The 21,893-nt window shown below is 43.9% G+C and overlaps 1 protein-coding gene across 2 annotated transcripts in view; it reads left to right on the plus strand.

The window, feature by feature from the left end:
* Positions 1–21,893, plus strand: part of MFSD10 (major facilitator superfamily domain containing 10) — a 134,904-nt gene that overhangs the window by 73,541 nt on the left and 39,470 nt on the right. For both annotated transcript variants that reach the window (XM_033950473.1, XM_033950482.1), the window contains exon 9: positions 17,511–17,601. In XM_033950473.1, the coding sequence (XP_033806364.1) occupies positions 17,511–17,601 (91 nt within the window). The remainder of the gene's footprint in view (positions 1–17,510; positions 17,602–21,893) is intronic.

Raw genomic sequence — 21,893 nt, forward strand, 5'->3', positions numbered from 1 at the left:
CGCGTGTCCCACTCCTCATCGGGAAGCCTTCCTTTGATGTTGCAACATCAGAGAGAAGGATTCCGGTTCAGGCACAGGAAGCGCATAGGAGCCGCTTCCCGTGGCTTTGTGCACTGCAGCACTGAGGAAGAGGGAGCCGGCCCGAAGATAACGCCGCATCGATCTCACCGTGGACTGGCAGTTGTAGAACACTGTCTCAAGCCCAATGCACATGCAGGCCCTGTGGACTGACAGGAAATTTCTGCGGACCAGCACCGGTCCATGGACCGGTGGTTGAAGAACACTGATCTAGACATTGGGACACTAGATCATCTGTTGTTCTATTGTCCTTTGATACTCAACTTTTGGAAGTCAATAGGGGCAGATTAATCTCATACTGGAATCAACAATTCCATTAATATGGTATAAACGTTATGAGATGTTGAAAGGATGGGAGGGAAAGGGATAATTCTATTTAATATGAAGAATTGTAGAATTTCAAGTGATATATTTAAGTTAAAATGGTTGATACCTTTTGATGCACTTGGTGTAAGTTATAAAAATGAATAAAAAATTACAAACAAAAAAACAATTCCATTAACATATAAGGTAGTTATATGTGGTACATTACTACATATTAAGCCCCCCATGGTCCACTATAAATACTGGCTTTTCATAATTATGACAGGGATAGCCATGCAAATGGTAACTCGCAATTGGAAAAATTATGATCACCTTAATTTTCCTTTTTGGTGGGCGAGTTTATATTTAAGCTATAGGTATGAGAAGATGAATGCTGATATATTGGGGGCATAGCAATTTATTTAAACTGGTTGGAAGCCCGTTGATGTCTTTTATTACTTCATTATAGTTGTCTTTTATCTTTAATTTTTGTTTATTTCCATACACATCCAGGACAGGGTGGGAGGGAGGGGCTATCTCTTTGGTTTATTCTTTGATTAAGTGTGTTAGAATGGAGGGGGGGGGGAAATTTTTAATCTGCATTGTTATTGATTGAATATAAGTGCTTATTTTGATTATTAATGTCTGTATAATTTCTGGCACTTTGTATTAGTTTTGAAAACTTAATAAAGATTTAAAAAAAAAAAAGTTTTTATTGAGGACAGCACAAACTAATACAGAACATCGCTTGTCATTCGTTTTTGTGGTTACATCCCAGAACCCCACCATCAACCCCCAACAGCAAACCGTGCCAAATACAGAAAACGGGGGTGGGGTGGGGGTGGGGGGTGGAGAAACAAGAGAGACCAGCAAGAAAACAAATCCTATGCTACACCAGAACAGCAAAATGCTGAAATAAACAGCTCCCCCCGCTGTCCCCCCCCCTCCTTCCTATCATGTACACAACCAGCATCCCAAATACCTTGGCCCAACCCAACCTCCCAAACTAATATGCAAGGACAGGAGGTTCCAAAGAAGGAAACAAAAAGAAGGCGAGCAGCAAACCCCCCTAGCCCCCCAGAACCCCGTCCTGGACCCCCCTCCATCATTCAATGAACCATGAAGCAGAGAAGTAGATGGAAAAAACAAAAGAAAGAACCCCCCAAATGTTTAATAAAAATAAAAGGAAAAGGGGAGGATGAGACTCACAATGGACAGAAAACTATAAAGGCCATACCTACAAACCACATGCTTTGTGAGATAAAGATAGAATATAAGGCCTCCAAACTTGAAGGAAAGACTTTTTCCTCTTAGGAGTAGAGCGAGCCATCCTGAGTTCCAGGAGTAATAAAGCATGCAGGCAGTTCATCTAGGCCCAAAAAGAGGGCGGATTCTCACCCACTCAAACTGCTAAAATTTCCTTATTACCCAACACCGCCACCTTCCTCATAAAGAGACAGGCTCCCTTCTGAGAGAGATGAAAGGACTCATATTTATCTAACAGCAAACCAGCCATGGAGAAAGGAATAGGGCTCTGTAAAAGACGTGCCACATAATTCACAATTTTCCTCCAAAAATCCCTGATTTTTGAACAAGACCAGAAAGCGTGCAAGAAGGAGTGGACACTTTGAGAGCATTTCTGATAATCCGGAGACTCACTATAACCTGATTTGTGCAGCTGATCCCGGGTAAAGTACGCTTGATGTAATACTCAGAATTGACATTCTCTCAGGTCAGCGTACACTGAGATGCCAGGTATGCAGTGAACTAAGGCAACTAAGTTCAAAGAATTGGCAGGAAGTTGCGCATCCCGGCTCCATTTACAAAACAATGTCGCCCTATTAGCAGGGGTAATCAAGGTCTGTAAAAACTTTAAAAGACCGGATATGGTAAAACCATTTTCCTGAAATGGAGCAACCAAGTCCCTAATCCAGCCCTCAATAGAAAAAACCAGATCAACTCTATTGAATGAGCCTATATAATGCTGTAATTGCTTATAAGCCAGAAAATCCCCCAGGTGCAGATCATAAAGGCTCTGGAGTTCCGCCCAAGAATACAGTGCTCCATCGTCCCAAAGAACATTGGTCAACAAACACGCTCCTCCCTGTACAAACTTGCGAAACGATGCATTCTCTGAACTGGGCAAGAATTGCAGATTCCCTACAAGAGGCAAAATACTATTCCAGAGTTTCAAAAGTTCTGTCCAAGCTACACGAAGCGAACGAAGAAGTAGACTAGATTTAGCAGCCAAGGGGAGGAGAGCAAATGGAGCATGCAATAAGGAAAGTAAACTCCACAGTGCCCACAATGCCACTTCAAGAGATTTTGGGGTAAAATCCTGTCTATCAGAAAACCATTCTCTCAATACCCGCAACAAGCAAGCCAAATTATAGAAACGAAGATTAGGGATGCCCATGCCCCCCCCCCTGCGACCAATTACCCATCAGAAACTTTAGTGCCACTCTGGGCTTACGGTGATTCCTGCAAAACTTAGACAAAAGGGAGGACAATTTACCCAGGTCCTTTTGCAGAAGCCAGAGAGGCAACAATTGCAAAGTATATAGCCATTTCGGAAACAGTGTCATAGCAAAAAGATGTATCCGGCCATGGACCAAAAGCGGCAGCGGAGTCCAGCGAGACAGACAATCCTCAGTATACCGCAATAAGTTATCTATATTGCTTCTGTATAAAGTAGAAATTGACGCAATCAATTGAATACCTAAATAACGAAAAAAGTCTTGGACCCACTGAGGTGGAAAAGGCCCCTCCCAGCCTTATCGAACTTGGGCGGACAGAGCTAACGCCAAAGAATTATTCAGGTTTAATTGAAATCCCGAAAAATCTCCATATTCCTGAAAACTCTCCATAAGGGCCGGGAACGAGGTAGATGGATCGCTGATATGAACCAGGAGATCATCTGCAAACGCAGAGATAAGAAATGTTTGATCTCTAATCCGAATCCCCTTTATCTCCGGATTAGATAAAATGTCCTGGATCAGGGGATCCAAAGCTAACATAAACAAAAGGGGAGACAAGTGACACCCCTGTCTCGTGCCCAATAGGAAACCTGGGAGAAGAAAGACCATTAACCCATACCTGAGCCTGAGGATTAGAATAAAGAACTCTAACTGCAGTGGAAACCCCCCCCCGTAATACCATAATGATCCAAAATGGTAAACAAAAAGTCCCAAGAGACCTGGTCGAACGCCTTCTCTGTGTCATAACTAATGAGAAGCGACGGGAGATTACAGCGCTTTAAATATTCCAAAGAAGCCAGAATCATTCTTAAATTCCTCGAAACATGCCTGCCGCGAACAAAGCCCACTTGTGGTGAAGCTAAAAGAGTTGATAAATAACTTGCCAGCAGGTTAGCCAAAATCTTGGCAAAAAATTTTGTTTCCACACAAAGCAAAGAAATCGGACGATAGGAGGAAGTCTGTTCAGAATCCTTGCCCAGTTTCAATAAAACTATAATTTCAGCCAAATTAAGCGAATTTGGCAAAGAACCATCCGCAACAAAGTCATTGAAGGTAAAGGTGAGAACCGTTGCAAATTCATTGGGTAAAAGTTTGTAAAACTCTATCTGAAAACCATCCACTCCCAGCGTCTTCAATAAAGCCCCCGATCGAATAATCACCAAGACCTCCTCTTCCAGGATAGGCTAATTGAGCTGCTCTCTCATCGACTCCGATATTTGGGGAACAGATATATTATCAAGGTATGCCAATCCATCCATCACAGCGGAGGATTTAGTGTATAAAGCTCTATAATATTGTCCAAACAAAGTTGTAATCTCCTTGTCTGTTCAAACTTTCAAACCCTGTCCATCAGAAAGTTGTAGTACTGTATGTGGACCCCTATGCTGTTTCACCAGTTTGGCCAAAAGTTTACCCCTAGAATTACTAAATAAATGTAATTTATATTTATAATACAATATAAATTTCCGGGTCCTATCATGAAGCAACTCCTGCAGTGCGGACTGGGTGGCTAAGAGTTGAGCACACAGAGAAGGAGAAGGTCGAGCCCCATAGTTTTGGCGTTCCATTTGAAATCATTTTTCTAACCTAAGAATCTCACAATCACAAGCTCATTTCCGATAACTCTTATAGGCCCTTAAAACCGTTTTCGCTGCTTCCAAGTATAGAATAGGAGTATTATGAAATTGGTAATCTCTCCATTTTGCAAGCAAAAAGTTACAAAATTTAGAATCAGTATACAAATAAGGAAATTGCCACCTGAACACTTGCAGCTCACAGGGCTCCAGCTCCACCTAAAGGAGAATCATGGCATAATCCGAGTCATCAAAGGTGTCAATTTCCGCCTGCTGCACCCTGGAAAAAAGAGAACGAGAAACTAGCCAATAATCAATCTGCAAGAGGGAACCGTGAGCTCTGGACACATATGTATAATCCCATTCTCCAGGGTGTAACAAGCGCCAGACATCCAAAATGTTGAGCGCGGCACAGAACTTAGGACCCTCCCTCCGAACATCCAGGCAGTCAGTAAAGAGGGGATGCGATTTGCGTTCAGCTGGGTCATAGACCCAATTAAAATCGCCTCCCAACAATAATGGCAAATCCAAATGAGGAGCCAGAAGTACAACCAAGGTGTCAAAAAATTTTTGGTCATGATTATTCGGAGCGCATAAGTTACCCAGGATCAGCTGCTGTCAGGCTAGTGTAACTTTAGCTAGAAGATAGCAGCCCCCCGGATCCACCCATTGTTGGTGTACAGTCAAAGGAATCCCTTTTCTAACTAAAATAAGCACACCGGCTTTTTTGTTACAGTAGGGGCACCCAACTGATGACCCACCCACCGTCTCTGAAATTTAGAATGTTCATGCACTGACAAATGAGTTTCCTGTAAAAAAGCTATCTCTGCTTTCTTACGATGAAATGCTTGAAATATTTTTTGTCTCTTTATGGGTGAAGTAACCCTATTAACATTCCATGATATACATCTTAGAGGCATTAAGGCGGCTGAAAACAGAACATATGAAAGTTGATCCAGAAGAGGGCTATCCCAGCCTTCAGCCGCCTCCCCCCCCAAAAAAAACAAATGCGAGTCTCATAATCAGCAGCAGCAACTGAAAAACAATCTGGAAAACCAAAAGAAAAAGAAAAACCAATAAAGAAAAAATAAACCTAAAAGAAACAAAGACAAAAAAAGGAAATTCCCCTTGTTCTTGGATCAATATTGTGGACTAAATAATATTGTTGTTTTCCCCTTTTCTTTTACTGTAGTTAATCATTGTGATTAAGATTTTATTTTAAGATTTCTGCTACTCAATGTCCACGAATTTGGTCTTGGAGGATGAGATGTACAGCGTCAGCATCTATGAGACAGACTTTGGTTTTTTTGTTGTATAGAATTTTCTGGACCCCTATTCATTTGCAAAAGTTAGTTAGTTCTAAGTCTAATAGATGCTGGCACTGTCATCTTGATATAGGGACACTGGATCACCTGCTATTCTATTGTCCCTTGATACTTACATTTTGGAGATCCATATGGGGTCAAATCAATATGGTATTGGAAGTTTCACTGTCATTGTCATAGGAACTCTTTTAATACCCAAGAGTCCAATTGATGCAAATAAGAAGAGATTAGTTCTTATCATGACAGGAGTTGCTATGCAGTTAATCACGAAAAACTGGAAAAATTGGGATAGGCCAAATTATAACTTTTGGTGGGAAACCTTATGCCAAGTTTATAAGTTTGAACGTATGAATTTGTTACACTAATAAATTTACAGAGGTTTGGGATCCATTAACAAAATTTTGTAAGAATTGATTATTAGTATTACCCTTTGATTTCTGAATGAAGGTTATACACATCCAGGATGGAAGGGTGGGTGGGAGGGAGGGGGGATATGAACTTATCTTGTTATTTGATTGTAATGAGTGCTGTTTTATTTTTGTACCAATGTTGGTTAATCTGTTGCACTTTGTGTTGGCTGTTAAAATGAATAAAGAATTGGGAAAAGAAAAAAAAAGATTTTAATTTCCAATCCTTATGCAAGTTGATACTTGTTTATGATACTAAAAATTTGAGTAAAGAAATATATATATAAGAAAAGGAAATCACACCCAGCAACCCCAACCCCTAAAGACCCAAGAGCTCCTTTACCCTTCCCAAGAACTTCTAACCTCCCCACCTTCTCAATCCCTATATGTATGTCTAAAATAGGACTAAAGGAGGTACCTCCCATTCTTCCCTCCCCGCTGAGATAAAACCAAAATGTAGACAGGAAAAGAAGAAAATTCCACATACAGAGAGCAATTCTCAACTAGACATCATAGCAGAGCAGAACCAAATAAGGCCAAAAGCCGATTAGCAAAGTAAAAGCAAAGACAAAAAGTAACAAAACAAGCAGCTTATAAATTACCTAATACAAAAAGCATATCATTTCAATAGTTTCAAGTTTCAAGTTTATTAGGTTTCTTGATTAATCGCTTAATCAAACTTCTAAGCGATGTACATATTAAAATTTACATTTGTTAGGTGACAATACATTATCCCAGGACAAGCAGGCAGCTATTCTTGACTGATGGGTGACGGCACCGACGGAGCCCCGGTACGGACACTTTTAGAGTGATTGCACTCTAAGAACTTGGAAAGTTCTGGATACCGCACCGCGCATGCGCGAGTGCCTTCCCGCCCGACCCCGGCGCGCGGTCCCTCAGTTTTCTAGTTTCCGCGGAGCTAAGAAGACGCGTTCACTTCAACGGCCGTTGAAGAGATTTTTTCTCGCCTTCCCGCTCGCGTAAACCCCCCTTTTACAATAAAATAAAATAAAAATAATAATTTTTTCTCCTCTTTTTCGATTCGGCCCGGCGGGGCCTGTTGCCACGATCGAAGCCTCGGCTTTCGATTTGGCAGAGGCTGTTTTCCCGTTCATGCCCCCTCAGCCCGGTTTTAAAAAGTGCCAGCGGTGCGCTAGACCAATTTCGCTGACAGACCCCCATAACTGGTGTCTGCAGTGTCTTGGTCCTGACCATCGAGCATCTTCTTGCTCCCGCTGTGCAACTTTAAAAAAGAGGACCCTCAAAAACCGCCAAATCCAGCAGCGGATCCTTTTCGGTGCCGAGATGTCCGACTCCGCAACTCCGGCACCGACATCTGTTCCACAGTCGGCTCCGACTTCGTCGACACCGCGTGATTCGACGCCGGTATCGCATCCCACAGGTAAGCCGGCTAAGAAGCCTTCCCCGTTGGAGCGTCCTCCGGTCTCTACAGCAGTGAGCCCAATCCTGCCGACCTCGAGGCACCCACGGAAGCGCTCCGCTCCGATCGAAGTTAGTCCCTCGACATCGGGCTCTTCTTCGGAGTGTCGAGCGGCACCCAAGGCACCGCAGAAGAAAAAAGCGGTGCCGGTGCCATCCTTGGACGAGCGCATCGCCGCCGTTCTGCAGGTGCAGCTTAAGGATCAACTTCAAAAGCTGTTTCCTGCTCTCTTGACCCCGAACCTTCCAGTTCCAGTTCGGTCGGAGCCTCCGGTACCGATGGAGGAACGCCCTCTCTTATCGGCATCCATTTTATCGGTACCGGCACTTACCACATCGTCATCGATGCCGGTTCTAGCTCCTGAACCTAGGTCTCAGCACCAGGCGGTACAGACCTCGGTACCGATACATCAGGTTGCATCGCCTGGTACCGTTTCTATGACATCGGGCAAATCTACACATAAAACCCGACACGTAGAGCCCTCCACACCTGAGTCTCGACACCATGGCTCTCAGGTTAGAGACCCTGATTTGTGGGGAGATTCAGAAGAGCCCTTCCTATCTGAAGGAGAATGCTCTTCCGATGAGGAGGAACACCTGGTGACAGACCCTCCTTCTAAACAGGATTCCACCTCTTTTACCTCCTTTTTGAAGGAGATGTGTGAATCCCTGTCAATTCCCTTGGAGGCTGAATCCAAGAAGTCCAAAGCATTCCTTGATGCTCTGGATTTTGACCAGCCTCCAAGGGAATTCCTTAAACTTCCTCTCCATGATATTTTACGAGAGACGTTTTATAAAAATCTTGAAACTCCCCTGACTGTACCAGGAGCTCCTCGTAAGCTGGACTCTCTATACAGGGTAATCCCCATTCCTGGGTTTGACAAGCCCCAGCTCCCACATGAATCTCTTTTGGTAGAGTCTACACTAAAGAAATCAGCGGGGGCTAATGTGTATGCTTCAGTCCCTCCTGGCAGAGAAGGGAAATCTATGGACAAATTTGGCAAACGGCTTTATCAAAATGCCATGTTGGCCAATAGATCAGGAAACTATGCTTTTCATTTTTCTTTTTATTTAAAGCATTTGGTCCAGCAGTTGTCTTCATTTGAACAATTCCTTCCTGATCGTAGAAAACCTTCTTTTCATTCCTGTGCTTCCTCTCTCCTTCAGTTGAGGAAATTTCTTGTCAGGTCAATTTATGACACCTTCGAATTGACTTCTAGAGCCACGGCTATGTCAGTGGCTATGCGCAGGTTGGCATGGCTCAGGGTCTCAGAGCTAGAGGTGAACCACCAAGACCGTCTAGCAAATGCTCCTTGTCTGGGGGATGAGCTGTTTGGAGAATCCATGGATTCAACAACACAAAAACTGTCGGCTCATGAAACCAGATGGGATACTCTTTTAAAGAATAAAAAGAAGACTCCCCCTGCTAGACCGTTTCGCCAACAATCGGCATACCAACGCCGATATGCTGCTCGGCCTTTACCTCAGCATTCCCAACAACCGAGGCGTCAGCGACAGCAGCAACAACGTCAACCACCTAGGCAAAATCAGCAACAACAGGTGAAACCTCCTCCACCTCAAAAGTCTACTCAACCCTTTTGACGTGTTTCTCCAGGACATAGCCATTTTGCCTCCATCAGTTCAACTTCCCCTACCCATTGGAGGCCGTCTCACTTATTATCTCAGCCGTTGGGAGAACATAACATCCGATCAATGGGTTCTCAACATCATCCGCCACGGCTACTCTCTCAACTTCCAAACACTTCCATCTCAAAGTCTGCCAAGAGAGTCTGCTTTGAACACTCCCCAGGCTTCTCTCCTTATTCAAGAGATTCAATCTCTTCTTCTTCTAAACGCTATCGAAGAGGTTCCTCTGGACCAGAAGGGGCAGGGGTTTTACTCCCGTTATTTTCTGGTTCCAAAGAAGACAGGAGATCTCAGACCCATCTTAGATCTTCGAGATCTCAACAAATGTTTGGTCAAGGAAAAATTCAAGATGCTCTCTCTGGCCACTCTTTACCCTCTTCTCAATCAAGACGACTGGCTATGTTCCCTCGACCTCAAAGAGGCATACACTCATATTCCAATCCATCTAGCCTCCAGGCAATACCTCCGCTTCATGATCAACAACTGTCATTACCAGTACAAAGTTCTCCCCTTCGGTCTTGCCTCATCTCCAAGAGTATTCACCAAGTGTCTAATTGTGGTAGCTGCTTACCTACGCTCCCATCACCTTCAGGTGTTTCCTTACCTGGACGATTGGTTGATAAAGGCCAACTCATCTCAAACAGTTCTCCTGGCCACCAATCAAACCATCTTGTTCTTACAGCTTCTGGGGTTCGAGATCAATTTTCCCAAATCTCATCTCCTCCCCACTCAACGACTTCAATTCATTGGAGCGGTGCTGGACACAGTCCTCATGAGAGCATTCCTACCGTCCAACCGTCTTCAAACTCTCCAATCTCTGTGTCAGCAGGTACTTCCACAACGTTCCATCTCTGCCAAACAAATGATGATACTCTTGGGTCACATGGCATCCACAGTCCATGTCACCCCCCTCGCACGTCTTCACCTGCGCATTCCTCAGTGGACCCTTGCTACCCAGTGGTCACAAGCGACGGATCCTTGCTCACGGCACATATCTGTGACATCATCTCTTCGTCAGTCTCTACAATGGTGGTTGATATCCTCAAATCTCTCCAGAGGTCTTCTATTCCATCTACCTCCTCATCAACTGATCATCACCACAGATACCTCCCCTTATGCCTGGGGAGCTCATTTGAACGAATTCCAAACTCAAGGTCTTTGGACAGTGCAGGAAATGACACATCACATCAATTTCCTAGAACTCAGAGCGATGTTTTATGCCCTCAAGGCTTTCCAACATCTTCTCTATCCTCAGGTCCTTCTGTTGTGCACAGACAATCAAGTGGCCATGTACTACATCAACAAACAGGGTGGGACAGGCTCTCGCCTCTTGTGCCAGGAAGCCCAGAAGATTTGGACTTGGGCCATAGATCACCATCTCTTTCTGAAAGCGATTTACATTCAGGGAGAGCAGAATTACTTAGCGGACAAGCTGAGCAGAATTCTCCAACCTCACGAGTGGACACTCGATCCCTTAACTCTACAGTCCATCTTTGCTCAGTGGGGCACTCCTCAGATCGACCTTTTCGCAGCTCCTCAAAATTACCAGCTGCCTCTCTTCTGCTCCAGACTATACACTCCTCACCGTCTGGCAGCGGATGCATTTCTCCTCGATTGGTCCAATCTGTTCCTGTATGCCTTTCCTCCTCTGCCTCTCATGTTACGAACATTGTTCAAGCTCAAGAGGGAAGGAGCCACCATGATTCTGATTGCCCCACGGTGGCCCAGACAGCATTGGTTCTCCCTTCTACTTCAACTCAGTTCCAGGGAACCTTTTCTGCTTCCACTGTTTCCTTCTCTGCTTACGCAACAACAGGAGACCCTTCTACATCCCAACCTCCAGTCTCTACACCTGACAGCTTGGTATCTCTCGGGCTGACTTCACAGGATTCTCTTCTGTCTCAGCCCGTTCGTTCTATTCTGGATGCTTCCAGGAAACCAGCCACTCTGCAATGTTACCATCAGAAGTGGACTCGGTTTTCTTCCTGGTGTCTTCTTCATCGTCATGATCCCACGTCCCTTGCAGTGGAGACCCTATTGGACTATCTACTTTCTTTGTCTAACTCTGGTCTCAAAACTACCTCCATCAGAGTCCATCTCAGTGCTATTGCTGCATTTCATGAGCCCATCCATGGAAAACTCCTTTCAGCTCATCCCCTAGTCTCTAGATTCATGCGAGGTCTTTTTAATGTAAAACCACCTCTAAAAGCACCTCCTGTGGTCTGGGATCTTAATGTGGTTCTCTCTGCTTTGATGAAGCCTCCTTTTGAACCCTTAGCTACTGCCGCTTTCAAGTTTCTCACTTGGAAGGTACTTTTCCTCATTGCTATCACCTCTGCCAGGAGGGTCAGTGAGCTCCATGCACTGGTTTCTGACCCACCTTTTACAGTCTTTCATCACGATAAGGTGGTTATGCGTACACATCCAAAGTTTCTCCCAAAGGTTGTCTCTGAATTCCATCTCAACCAATCTATTGTACTGCCTGTTTTCTTTCCAAGACCTCACACTCACTCTGGTGAACAGGCTCTTCATACTTTGGACTGTAAGAGGGCTTTAGCTTACTATTTAGACCGTACTAAACCCCACAGATCTTCGCCCCAACTTTTCTTATCTTTTGATCCTAATAAGTTGGGACGCCCTGTTTCTAAACGTACGCTATCTAATTGGCTCGCAGCGTGCATTTCATTCTGCTATTCTCAATCCGGACTGGCACTGGAAGGTTCTGTCACGGCCCATAGAGTTAGAGCTATGGCAGCATCTGTAGCTTTCCTCCGCTCCACGCCTATTGAGGAAATCTGCAAAGCTGCTACTTGGTCCTCAGTTCACACTTTTACATCACATTATTGTCTGGATACATTCTCCAGACGGGATGGTCACTTCGGCCAATCTGTTTTGCAAAATTTGTTTTCCTAATGGCCAACCTTCCCACCATCCCTCTTTTTGTTAGCTTGGAGGTCACCCATCAGTCAAGAATAGCTGCCTGCTTGTCCTGGGATAAAGCACAGTTACTTACCGTAACAGGTGTTATCCAGGGACAGCAGGCAGATATTCTTGCGTCCCACCCACCTCCCCGGGTTGGCTTCTTAGCTGGCTTATACTAACTGAGGGACCGCGCGCCGGGGTCGGGCGGGAAGGCACTCGCGCATGCGCGGTGCGGTATCCAGAACTTTCCAAGTTCTTAGAGTGCAATCACTCTAAAAGTGTCCGTACCGGGGCTCCGTCGGTGCCGTCACCCATCAGTCAAGAATATCTGCCTGCTGTCCCTGGATAACACCTGTTACGGTAAGTAACTGTGCTATACATACGAATACTTAAAAAGGACTAAATTACACTCAATTTAACATATTCTTAACATTAGGTGAGAAGGGATGAAATACAATTCATTAAAATAAAGAAAAGACATTAAGGGAAAATACAAGAGGGTAACAAATAAAAAATATAATAAAATAAAGTAGGGTAGTAAGATAATAAAATTAGTTTGCAAAGGCATCCTTGAAAAGAAAAGTTTTTAAGTTACTTTTAAATTTTCCAAATTCCTTATCCTCCCTTAAAGAAATAGGGAGGGCATAAAGAAACCACCCTGGCACTCATCCCGAGGCCAGGATAGGACTCCAACCGGACTCAAAAACTCCTGACCCAGAGATGAGTGCAGTAAACCTGCCACAACCAGCCCAAGAAATTAGACCAAGTACAGAACCCCAACAGTGCATAGGGTAATTAACGAAAACTCCAGCTGGTGCATTAAGTAAAGGTCCCCGGAAACTCATAAAGAATACAACTGGGACACCCACCAGGCTCAGTAATAGACCCACAACCCACCCTGCACATCCACATAGTGCCCCCCAATTCAAGACAAACAAAAGCCAAGGCATAATAGAGCAACAGGGATCAGTACAAAACGACAGAGAACAACAAAATGGAAAATCCAAGCAAGCTGAATCACAGAACATCAAGAAAAGGGCGCCAACAGAGGAACCGCCATCTCTCTGGAGTTGAAAAAGCAAAATGCCACCAAGGCTCCGGACAGCAGACTCAGTCGGTCCAGTCAAAATGTTCAGATAGCTCTCCATCGCCGATGGATTGGCGTGGTAACAAACGCCAACAGCCAAGCGAAAGCAGTTTTTACAGGTTCAAAGAATGAACCAATTCAGCCCAAGACACCGGTCTCAGATCAAACTGCTGGCCAGGAAGGACACAGTATTTGATTTATGAAGGTGGCTGCAGTATCCGGAGACTCAAACAGGTGGTTCTTGCTATCATAGAAGATTTCCAACTTCATCGGGTAGAGCAGAACGAATTGCACATGTTTGACATGTAACTCAGTGCAAAGAGGAGAGTACGCTTTCCACAGCAACAAAACCTTGAATAGTCTTGAAAAAATAAGATAGTTTTATTCTCATAGGTAAGAGGACCCCAAATGGCGCATAGTACATCTGCTTTATGAGCATAATTTAAAAGTTTCAAAATTATTAATAATAATTTTATTTCTTATATGCCGCTATACCATAAGTTCAAAGCGGTTTACAACAAGTTACATACAATGAGAGTAAGAGATGTTTACAACGAGATACATACAATGAGTGTATGAGATGTAAGGGGAACAGAAAAAGTACTTTCTGGGATACAAATTGCAAATGGAAGAGAACCAAGATGGTTTGAATCAAAAGGAAGTATCTAGTCAGAGATTGGGGTGCAGGGGAAAATAATTTGGGTGGAATACCTTTACAAATGGAAAGAAGGATGAGTTAATCTAAAATTAAGAGAATTGAGGATTGGGATGAGGATAGCTGAGGGGGATTGGGCAAGAATTAGGAATTAGAATTTGTTAAAGAGATGGGTCTTCAGTGATTTTCTGAAGTCGGCGTAAGAAGTGGCCTCGAGAATTGGTTTTATGAGTCGTGTGTTCAGTTTGGCTGCCTGGAATGATAACATTCTATCTAGGAACTTCTTATAAAGACATGATTTCAGGGATGGGTAATTAAAGAGATTTATTCTGCGAGAGCTCTTATTAGAGCTGTTGAGGATGAATTGAGAGGCGAGGTAAGTTGGTAGCATCCCAAAAATAGCTTTGTAGCTGATGCAGGCAAACTTAAAGAGTATTCTGGATTCCACTGGCAACCAGTGGAGTATCTGGAAGTATGGGGTGATATGTTCCCATTTTTTTAAACCAAAGATGAGCCGGACCGCAGTGGATCTTCACAGAGACATCGTCGATCCTCGGCTCGATGTTCTACTCCCTGACATTTATCATCGCATCGAAGGTCCATCTCTCCATCAGTGCATCGATCCACTGGTTTGAGACATTGGTGTCGTTCTTCTACTCAGTGCTTGTGGTCAAGGAAGCATCAATCTTCATCGCATACTTCAAAGAGCAAAAGAGCTGTTCACCGATCCTACTCATCATCTTCCTCGGATCGGTACCGAAAACGTCGTAAGCATTGATCTCCTCGACACACAGCATCTCCAAAGCTTCTATATGATTCTGATTTACATTCTGAATCAGAAGGTGACCTCACTGGTTCTGCAACTGAGGCTTATGACACCCCTTCGGAACCGTCTCCACAGAAAACTCCTCCGAAAACAAGATCTCCTACAGAAACACTGTCTTTACTAAATATACCAGACAGGCAAAGACCTACCTGTCAAACTAGAAGCTGACTCTAGCTTCAGTGCTGAATACTTGGATGCTTTGGACTATGATGAGCCTCCCAAAGAAATCCTCAAGTTACCGCTGCATGGCATTCTCAAGGAGGTTCTCCTCAAGAATTGAGAAATGCCTCTGATTGTCATAGTAGCTTCAAGAAAACTTGATTCCATTTATAGAATCATTTCTTCTGTGGGGTTTGACAAGCCACAACTTCAACATCAGTCATTACTTGTGGAATCAACCTTGAAAAAGTCTTTTTACTTCGAGGGTCTATGCCTCAGTGCCACCAGGACATGAAGGCTGGACTATGGACAAATTTGGAGGTCACCTTTACCAAAATTCTATGTTGGTGAACAGAGTCATTAATTACAATTTCTACATGTCCTGTTATCTTAAGCATCTGGTACGAAAATTGCCCACCTTTGACAAATGTATTCCTGCACAACATCTTCAGGAATTTCTCAACATCTTTTGTACTCTTGCCCAAAATAGAAAGTAGTTAGTGAGGTCAGTTTATGATGCCTTCAAGTTGTCATCTAGAGCATCTGCTATGGTTGAGAGTCTCGGATATGGGCATCAACCTTTAAGACAGATTGGCAAACATTCCATATTTAGGAGAAAAACTTTTTGGTGATTCTATTGAGTTAGCCATGCAAAAGTTGATTCAACATGAAAGAACTGGAATTCTTTGGTCAGAACGAAGATTAAGCCTCCCTCGGCTTCACAGTCATCTAAACTTTCCTCCTCATATCAGAGGTGATATTCTGCTAAACCTTCTGCCCCTCATCCACCTCAGCAGAAGAAGCAAAAGCAACAGTGGTCTCAAAAATCTCAGCCAACAGCTCCTCAAAAACCTGCTCAGTCTTTCCCAGCCAATCAGAGGTCAGCTCCAATTATACCAGCAACATTGGATGCTGATAACAACCGATTTGTTGGTTCTCAAAGTAATTCAAGAGGGGTTTTTTTTTAACCTACAGAAGTGGACATGGTTTTCAACGTGGTGTAATAATCTTCATCATCAGGATGCTTCATCCTCTTCTATATCTTCAGTATTAGATTACCTTCTCCACTTATCCAACTCAAGTCTTAAAACCACTTCAGTCAGAGTTAGTGCTATCAGTGCTTTTCATGGGCAAGTCGACGATAAATCTCTGACTGATCATCCCCTTGTTTCCAGATTCATGAAAGGACTTTTCAATATCAAACCACCTCTCAAACTGCCTCCAGTGGTTTGGGATCTCAATGTTGTTCTCACTAGACTGATGAAGCCTCCATTTGAACCAATTTCTTTGGCTCATCTTAAATATCTCAATTGGAAAGTGGTATTTCTAATCTCCATCACTTCCCCTTGTCATGTGAGTGAGCTTCAAGTGTTGATGGCGGACCCACCCTTTACATTTTTCCACCATGATAAAGTAGTTCTCTGCACCCATTCTAAATTCCTACTGAAAGTAGTCATGGAATTTCATTTGAATCAATCAATTGTGCTTCCAGTGTTCTCACCCTAGAGAAATAGCTCTTCATACTTTGAACTGCAAATGAGCTTTGGCTTATTACTTACAGTGGACTAAGCCACATAGAACATCTCCTCAACTGTTTGATCCTAACAGGTTGGGCTGGCCTGTAACTAAAAGAACTATTTTCACATGGTTGGCGGACTGTATTGCCTTCTGCTATGCTCAGGCTGGGCTACAACTCTGGGGTCATGTAACAGCACAAAAGAGCCGAGCAATGGCAGCTTCAGTTGCTTTCTTACGTTCCACTCCCATTGATGAGATCTGTAAAGCTGCTACTTGGTCCTCAGTTCAAACATTCACATCTCACTACTATCTGGAATCTTAATGGTCAACACTCCCTCCATCCCATTGTAGTAAGCTAGGGAGTCCCACATGTGAGAATATGCTACCTGCTTGTCTTGGGATAAGCACAGTTACTTAACATAAAGGATGTTATTTAGGGTCAGCAGGAAGATATTCTCACAACCCACCCTCCTCCCCTGGTTGACTTCTTAGCTTGCTTACGGAACTGAGGAACCACGAGCCTACGTTGGGCGGGAAGGCACTCATGCATGCGTGGCGTGGCGTGGGCAGTCATGAAGTTTGTAGCGATAAACTTTTAATACTGTCCATACCGGGGCTCTGTGGATGACATCACCTACATGTGACAATATCTTCCTGATGTCCCTGGATAACACCTGTTATGGTAAGTAACTTTGCTTTTTGCACTCTTGGTGAAATTAATTATGCTCTCCTTTTGTTTTCCTGGATGCAACCCTTAGCTGGGAATCCCACAACTATACTTAAAACAGAGTAGATTACATGTTGAAGGCTGTGAAGACAGGACAATTACTAGTCATACATGCGCTCCTTCCTTTGTCCTCTTTTGGAGGTGACTTTTCTTAGCTGTACATTTGAACAGAGGCATGCTATATGCATGTGTGTGTGACTCGTGATTCCCCTGTTGTTAGTTAACAACTATTATAGTTAATACATTTAGCTTGTCTGTGTAAATCCAACAATACAGTAAAATTTAGGAAGTGTAGATCTAAATATTCTCTTCAAAGCTGGTTTTCTCCAAATACAGAGTTGATTAAATAGTTTTTATATTTGCAGGCTATGATGCTTCTTATTCCAGCTTTCATATTGATTGGATGGGCCAGTAGTGTAACCATGCTTTATATTGGACTACTTATTTATTCATTTGGTAAGTTACTCAAATGACGCTCTGTAATGTGATCATCTGTTTTTAAGTATTTTTTTTAAATGCATACTTTCCATATTTTTATCATTTTGGAGACTGTGATGAGCATATATAAAAAAATTAAAGCTCTAATCTTTTGGGAAGAAACTTGATGCTTAAATCCTTGCATACTGAGGGATTGTAACTGTAAAGACACTACAGTCACTCAAGTGGGTTACTCATTGCACTGCACTGAATGGGTTTCAGAACTTTGTTCCTTCTACGCCTACATTTCAAATATGCACTGTAAGCATTACAATACACAGTGTTGTTCAGGACCCATAATTCAGCTAAGCTATGCTGGCATGACTGAAGGCTTTTGGGAGGTTTCACAGGCAGGTCTGACTGCTGTAATCATCCCTGGTGATTTTAGTGTAGGTAAATGAGATGTCTCCAGATCTTTTGGTTTGTCATTTGAAAGGAAATTCTGCAATGGGAGGGCATAGGATGAAGTTAAGAGGTGACAGGCTTCGGAGTAATCTAAGGAAATACTTTTTACAGAAAGGGTGGTAGATGCATGGAAGTGTCTCCCAGAAGAGGTGATGGAGACAGAGATTCAAAAGGGCCTGGGATAGGCACATGGGATCTCTCGGAGAGAGAAAGAGATAATGGTTACTGCAGATGGGCAGACTAGATGGGCCATTTAGCCTTTATCTGCCATCATGTTTCTATTGATATGCTAGAACAGGGGTAGGCAGTACTGGTCCTCGAGAGCCAGAGCCAGGTCAGGTTTTCAGGATATCCACAATAAATATGCACGAGATAGATTTGCATCTCAAAGAGGCAGTGCATGCAAATCCATCTCATATATATTCATGGTGGAGATCCTGAAAACCTGACCTGGCTCCGGCTCTCGAGGATCGGAATTACCTACCCCTGTGCTAGAAGAACATTCCTCTGAATAACAAAAAGACCAAAACCTGCAGGCTCTAGGAGCCAGGTGTCTTTGATCTAGAGAAGGGGTGTCCAACCTTTTGGCTTCATTGGGCCGCATTGACTGAAAAAAATGTTTCTGGAGCTGCACAAACGTGCAAACATTGCAGCAAGACACAGGAGGGAGCTGGCAAGACGTTAAACACCTGGGGGCAGCAGAGGAAAACACTGCATTGCCCTCGACCGGGGCCACACAAAATACTTCACGGGGTCGCATGCGGCCCTCGGGCTACAGGTTGGACACCCCTGATCTAGAGGCTCCAGGAGCCAAGTGTCTGAAGGAATTCATACCTACTTGGAAAAGAGTAAATCATATCAAAAGATCTTATACAGCAGGGGTCCCCAACCTCCGGTCCATGGCCCACTAGCGTTCTGCGGCCGTCTGACAGCTGGGCCACGAGAGTATCCATCCCTCCTTCCCAGCTGCAGTCATCTGACAGTCGGGCCGTGAGCATATCCATCCCTGCTTCCCATCCCACCTCCGTTCTGAAAAGCGCAGCAGCAGCAGCACAGAACAATGGGCCATGACAATATCCAACCCTCCTTCCCATCCCATCTCTGTTCTGAAAAGCGCAGCAGCGGCAGCACTGAACAATCTGCTTCGCTGCTTTCCCCGGGGCCTTCCCTCTGCCACCGGAAAGTAAAACAAGCAGGCAACGCGGGTAAGAAAGGCAACGGGAACTATAATTTTGCAAGTGGTGCTGCTTGCCCCTCTGACGCAGCCTCCTGTTTCCGCCTGGGCACATGGTGGGGTGGGGCGGGGCAGGGGGCCCAGTGTAATTGTGTGCCTAGGGGCCTTCAATGAATTAATCCTGCCCTGATAGTTATCCTTGGACAAGCAGGCAACACATTCTCACACGTGGTGATGTTATCCACAGAGCCCGGTACGGACTGTGGTAAAAGTGGATTACCACCACTTCAAGTTTTTAGAAACTTCACTACTGCTTGCACTGTGCTTGCATGAGCAGAGCAGGATTAATTATTTGAGTGCCCCTAGGCACACAAGTACACCTGCCTCCTAGCCCCGCCCCATTTATTTACCTGTTTTCTTATTTACTTCTTTATTTCCACTTGTATTTCTTTTTTTTCTTTTATTATAAAACTCAAAAAAAACAACAAAGGTTACCATACCAGTGCCAGTGTATAGTTTTAGTTCTATGCAAGCACCAAACATCTCTGAACAAATCCCCTCTTCCTTCCATTCCCACCTACTTGCTCAAGACTTTAACTCAGAACTCTTTCCATACGTATATAAAAGTATTCAAATGCATTGTACAGCAGTAGTACTATCTGAAACATAAGTCTATATTAATAACAAAGTTTGCAACTCCTCTCAACTGCCTCACTCTATGTCATCCAACTTTAACCCATATGTATAAATAATAATAATAATAATAATAACAGCTTATATACCGCAGTACCGTGAAGTTCTATGCGGTTTACAAAAGATTAACTTTATGCCATGAACAAATGAAATTACAGAGGAGATGAGGAAAAAAAAAACAAACTGTTGAAATATATTCAGGGTTACAAAGTCATTTCTAAAGTTCTGAGAATCCATCAAAATACAGCATCCAATAATCCATCAAAATACAGCAACCAATACTCAGACTGGCAATGGGTCACGAGCGGAGTTCCACAGGGGTCGGTGCTGGGACCTCTACTATTCAATATATTTATTAACGATCTGGAGACGGGGACAAAATGTGAGGTTATCAAATTTGCCGATGACACCAAACTCTGCAGCAGGGTTAGAAACACGGAAGACTGTGAAGACCTGCAAAGAGACCTAACGAGACTGGAAGACTGGGCAAAAAAGTGGCAAATGAGTTTTAACGTAGAGAAATGCAAGGTCATGCATGTAGGGAAAAAGAACCCGATGTTCAGCTACAAAATGGGGGGAACACTGCTAGGGGTGAGTACCCTTGAAAGGGACCTGGGGGTGATGGTCGACACATCACTGAAACCATCGGCGCAATGTGCGACAGCCTCAAAGAAAGCAAACAGAATGCTGGGCATCATCAAAAAGGGTATCACAACCAGGACGAAGGAAGTCATCATGCCGCTGTATCGCGCAATGGTGCGCCCGCACCTGGAGTACTGTGTTCAATACTGGTCGCCGTACCTCAAGAAGGACATGGCGATACTCGAGGGAGTACAGAGGAGGGCGACTAAACTGATAAAAGGTATGGAAAATTTTGCATACGCCGACAGGTTAAAAATGCTGGGGCTGTTCTCCCTAGAGAAGAGGAGACTTAGAGGGGACATGATAGAAACCTTCAAAATCCTTAAGGGCATAGAGAAAGTGAATAAGGATAGATTCTTCAAACTGTGGGGAGCCACAAGAACTAGGGGTCACTCGGAGAAATTGAAAGGGGACAGGTTTAGAACAAATGCTAGGAAGTTCTTTTTTACTCAGAGGGTGGTGGACACGTGGAATGCGCTTCCGGAGGATGTGATAGGCCAGAACTCTGTACAGGGGTTCAAGGAGGGTTTAGATAGGTTCCTGGAGGATAGGGGGATTGAAGGGCACAGATATAACTTGAGGTAGGTTATAGAAGTGGACAGAAACCACTTCACAGGTCGCAGACCTGATGGGCCGCCGCGGGAGCGGACCGCTGGGCGAGATGGACCTCGGTCTGACCCAGTGGAGGCAACTTCTTATGTTCTTATGTTATCTCCAAACAATGAAGACATGGAACTGTGGTGAATTTTTCCAGGAGTGTCCGGCCTGCCAAAATTATTCCAAAGGTGCAGCGACAACTCATTCAGAAAGCCACAAAATTTCCCACAACCAAATCTGTAACTCCTCTGGTACGTTCCACTCCACTATGTTAATTTGTAACAAAACAACAAGGCAAGCGGTCCACAAAAAAAAATCCAACGTGGAACAAAAGAAGATCAGCAGACAATAAGGAGATTCAAATTAGGTTTATTCAAGGTGCTCCCAGGAACCATGCCTGTTGCATTTCGCCAAACAAGGCTGGTCAACGCTAACAGAAAACCATGTCTTTCATACACACAGGACACAGAAACCACCCTCACCCAGTATGGAATAAGTAATCGCAAACTAACCCCCTCCCTTTTTTTTTTTACAAAAGCAGGTTTTTAGCGCTGGCTGGCGGACTGAATGTTCTGTGCTGTTCTGATGATCATAAGAATTTTACTTGGTTACGAGTTTCCAACATGGATATCAATCTTCAGGACCGACTAGCCAACATCCCTTGCCTTGGTGAAGAACTCTTCAGGGCAGGGTGGAGGAAGCTACTCAGCGACTTACTTGGCATGAGCAGAGTTGGAATACTTTAACAGGATCTAAGATT

Source organism: Geotrypetes seraphini, chromosome 1 (assembly GCF_902459505.1).
Source record: "Geotrypetes seraphini chromosome 1, aGeoSer1.1, whole genome shotgun sequence".
In the NCBI taxonomy this organism is placed as follows: Eukaryota; Metazoa; Chordata; class Amphibia; order Gymnophiona; family Dermophiidae; genus Geotrypetes; species Geotrypetes seraphini.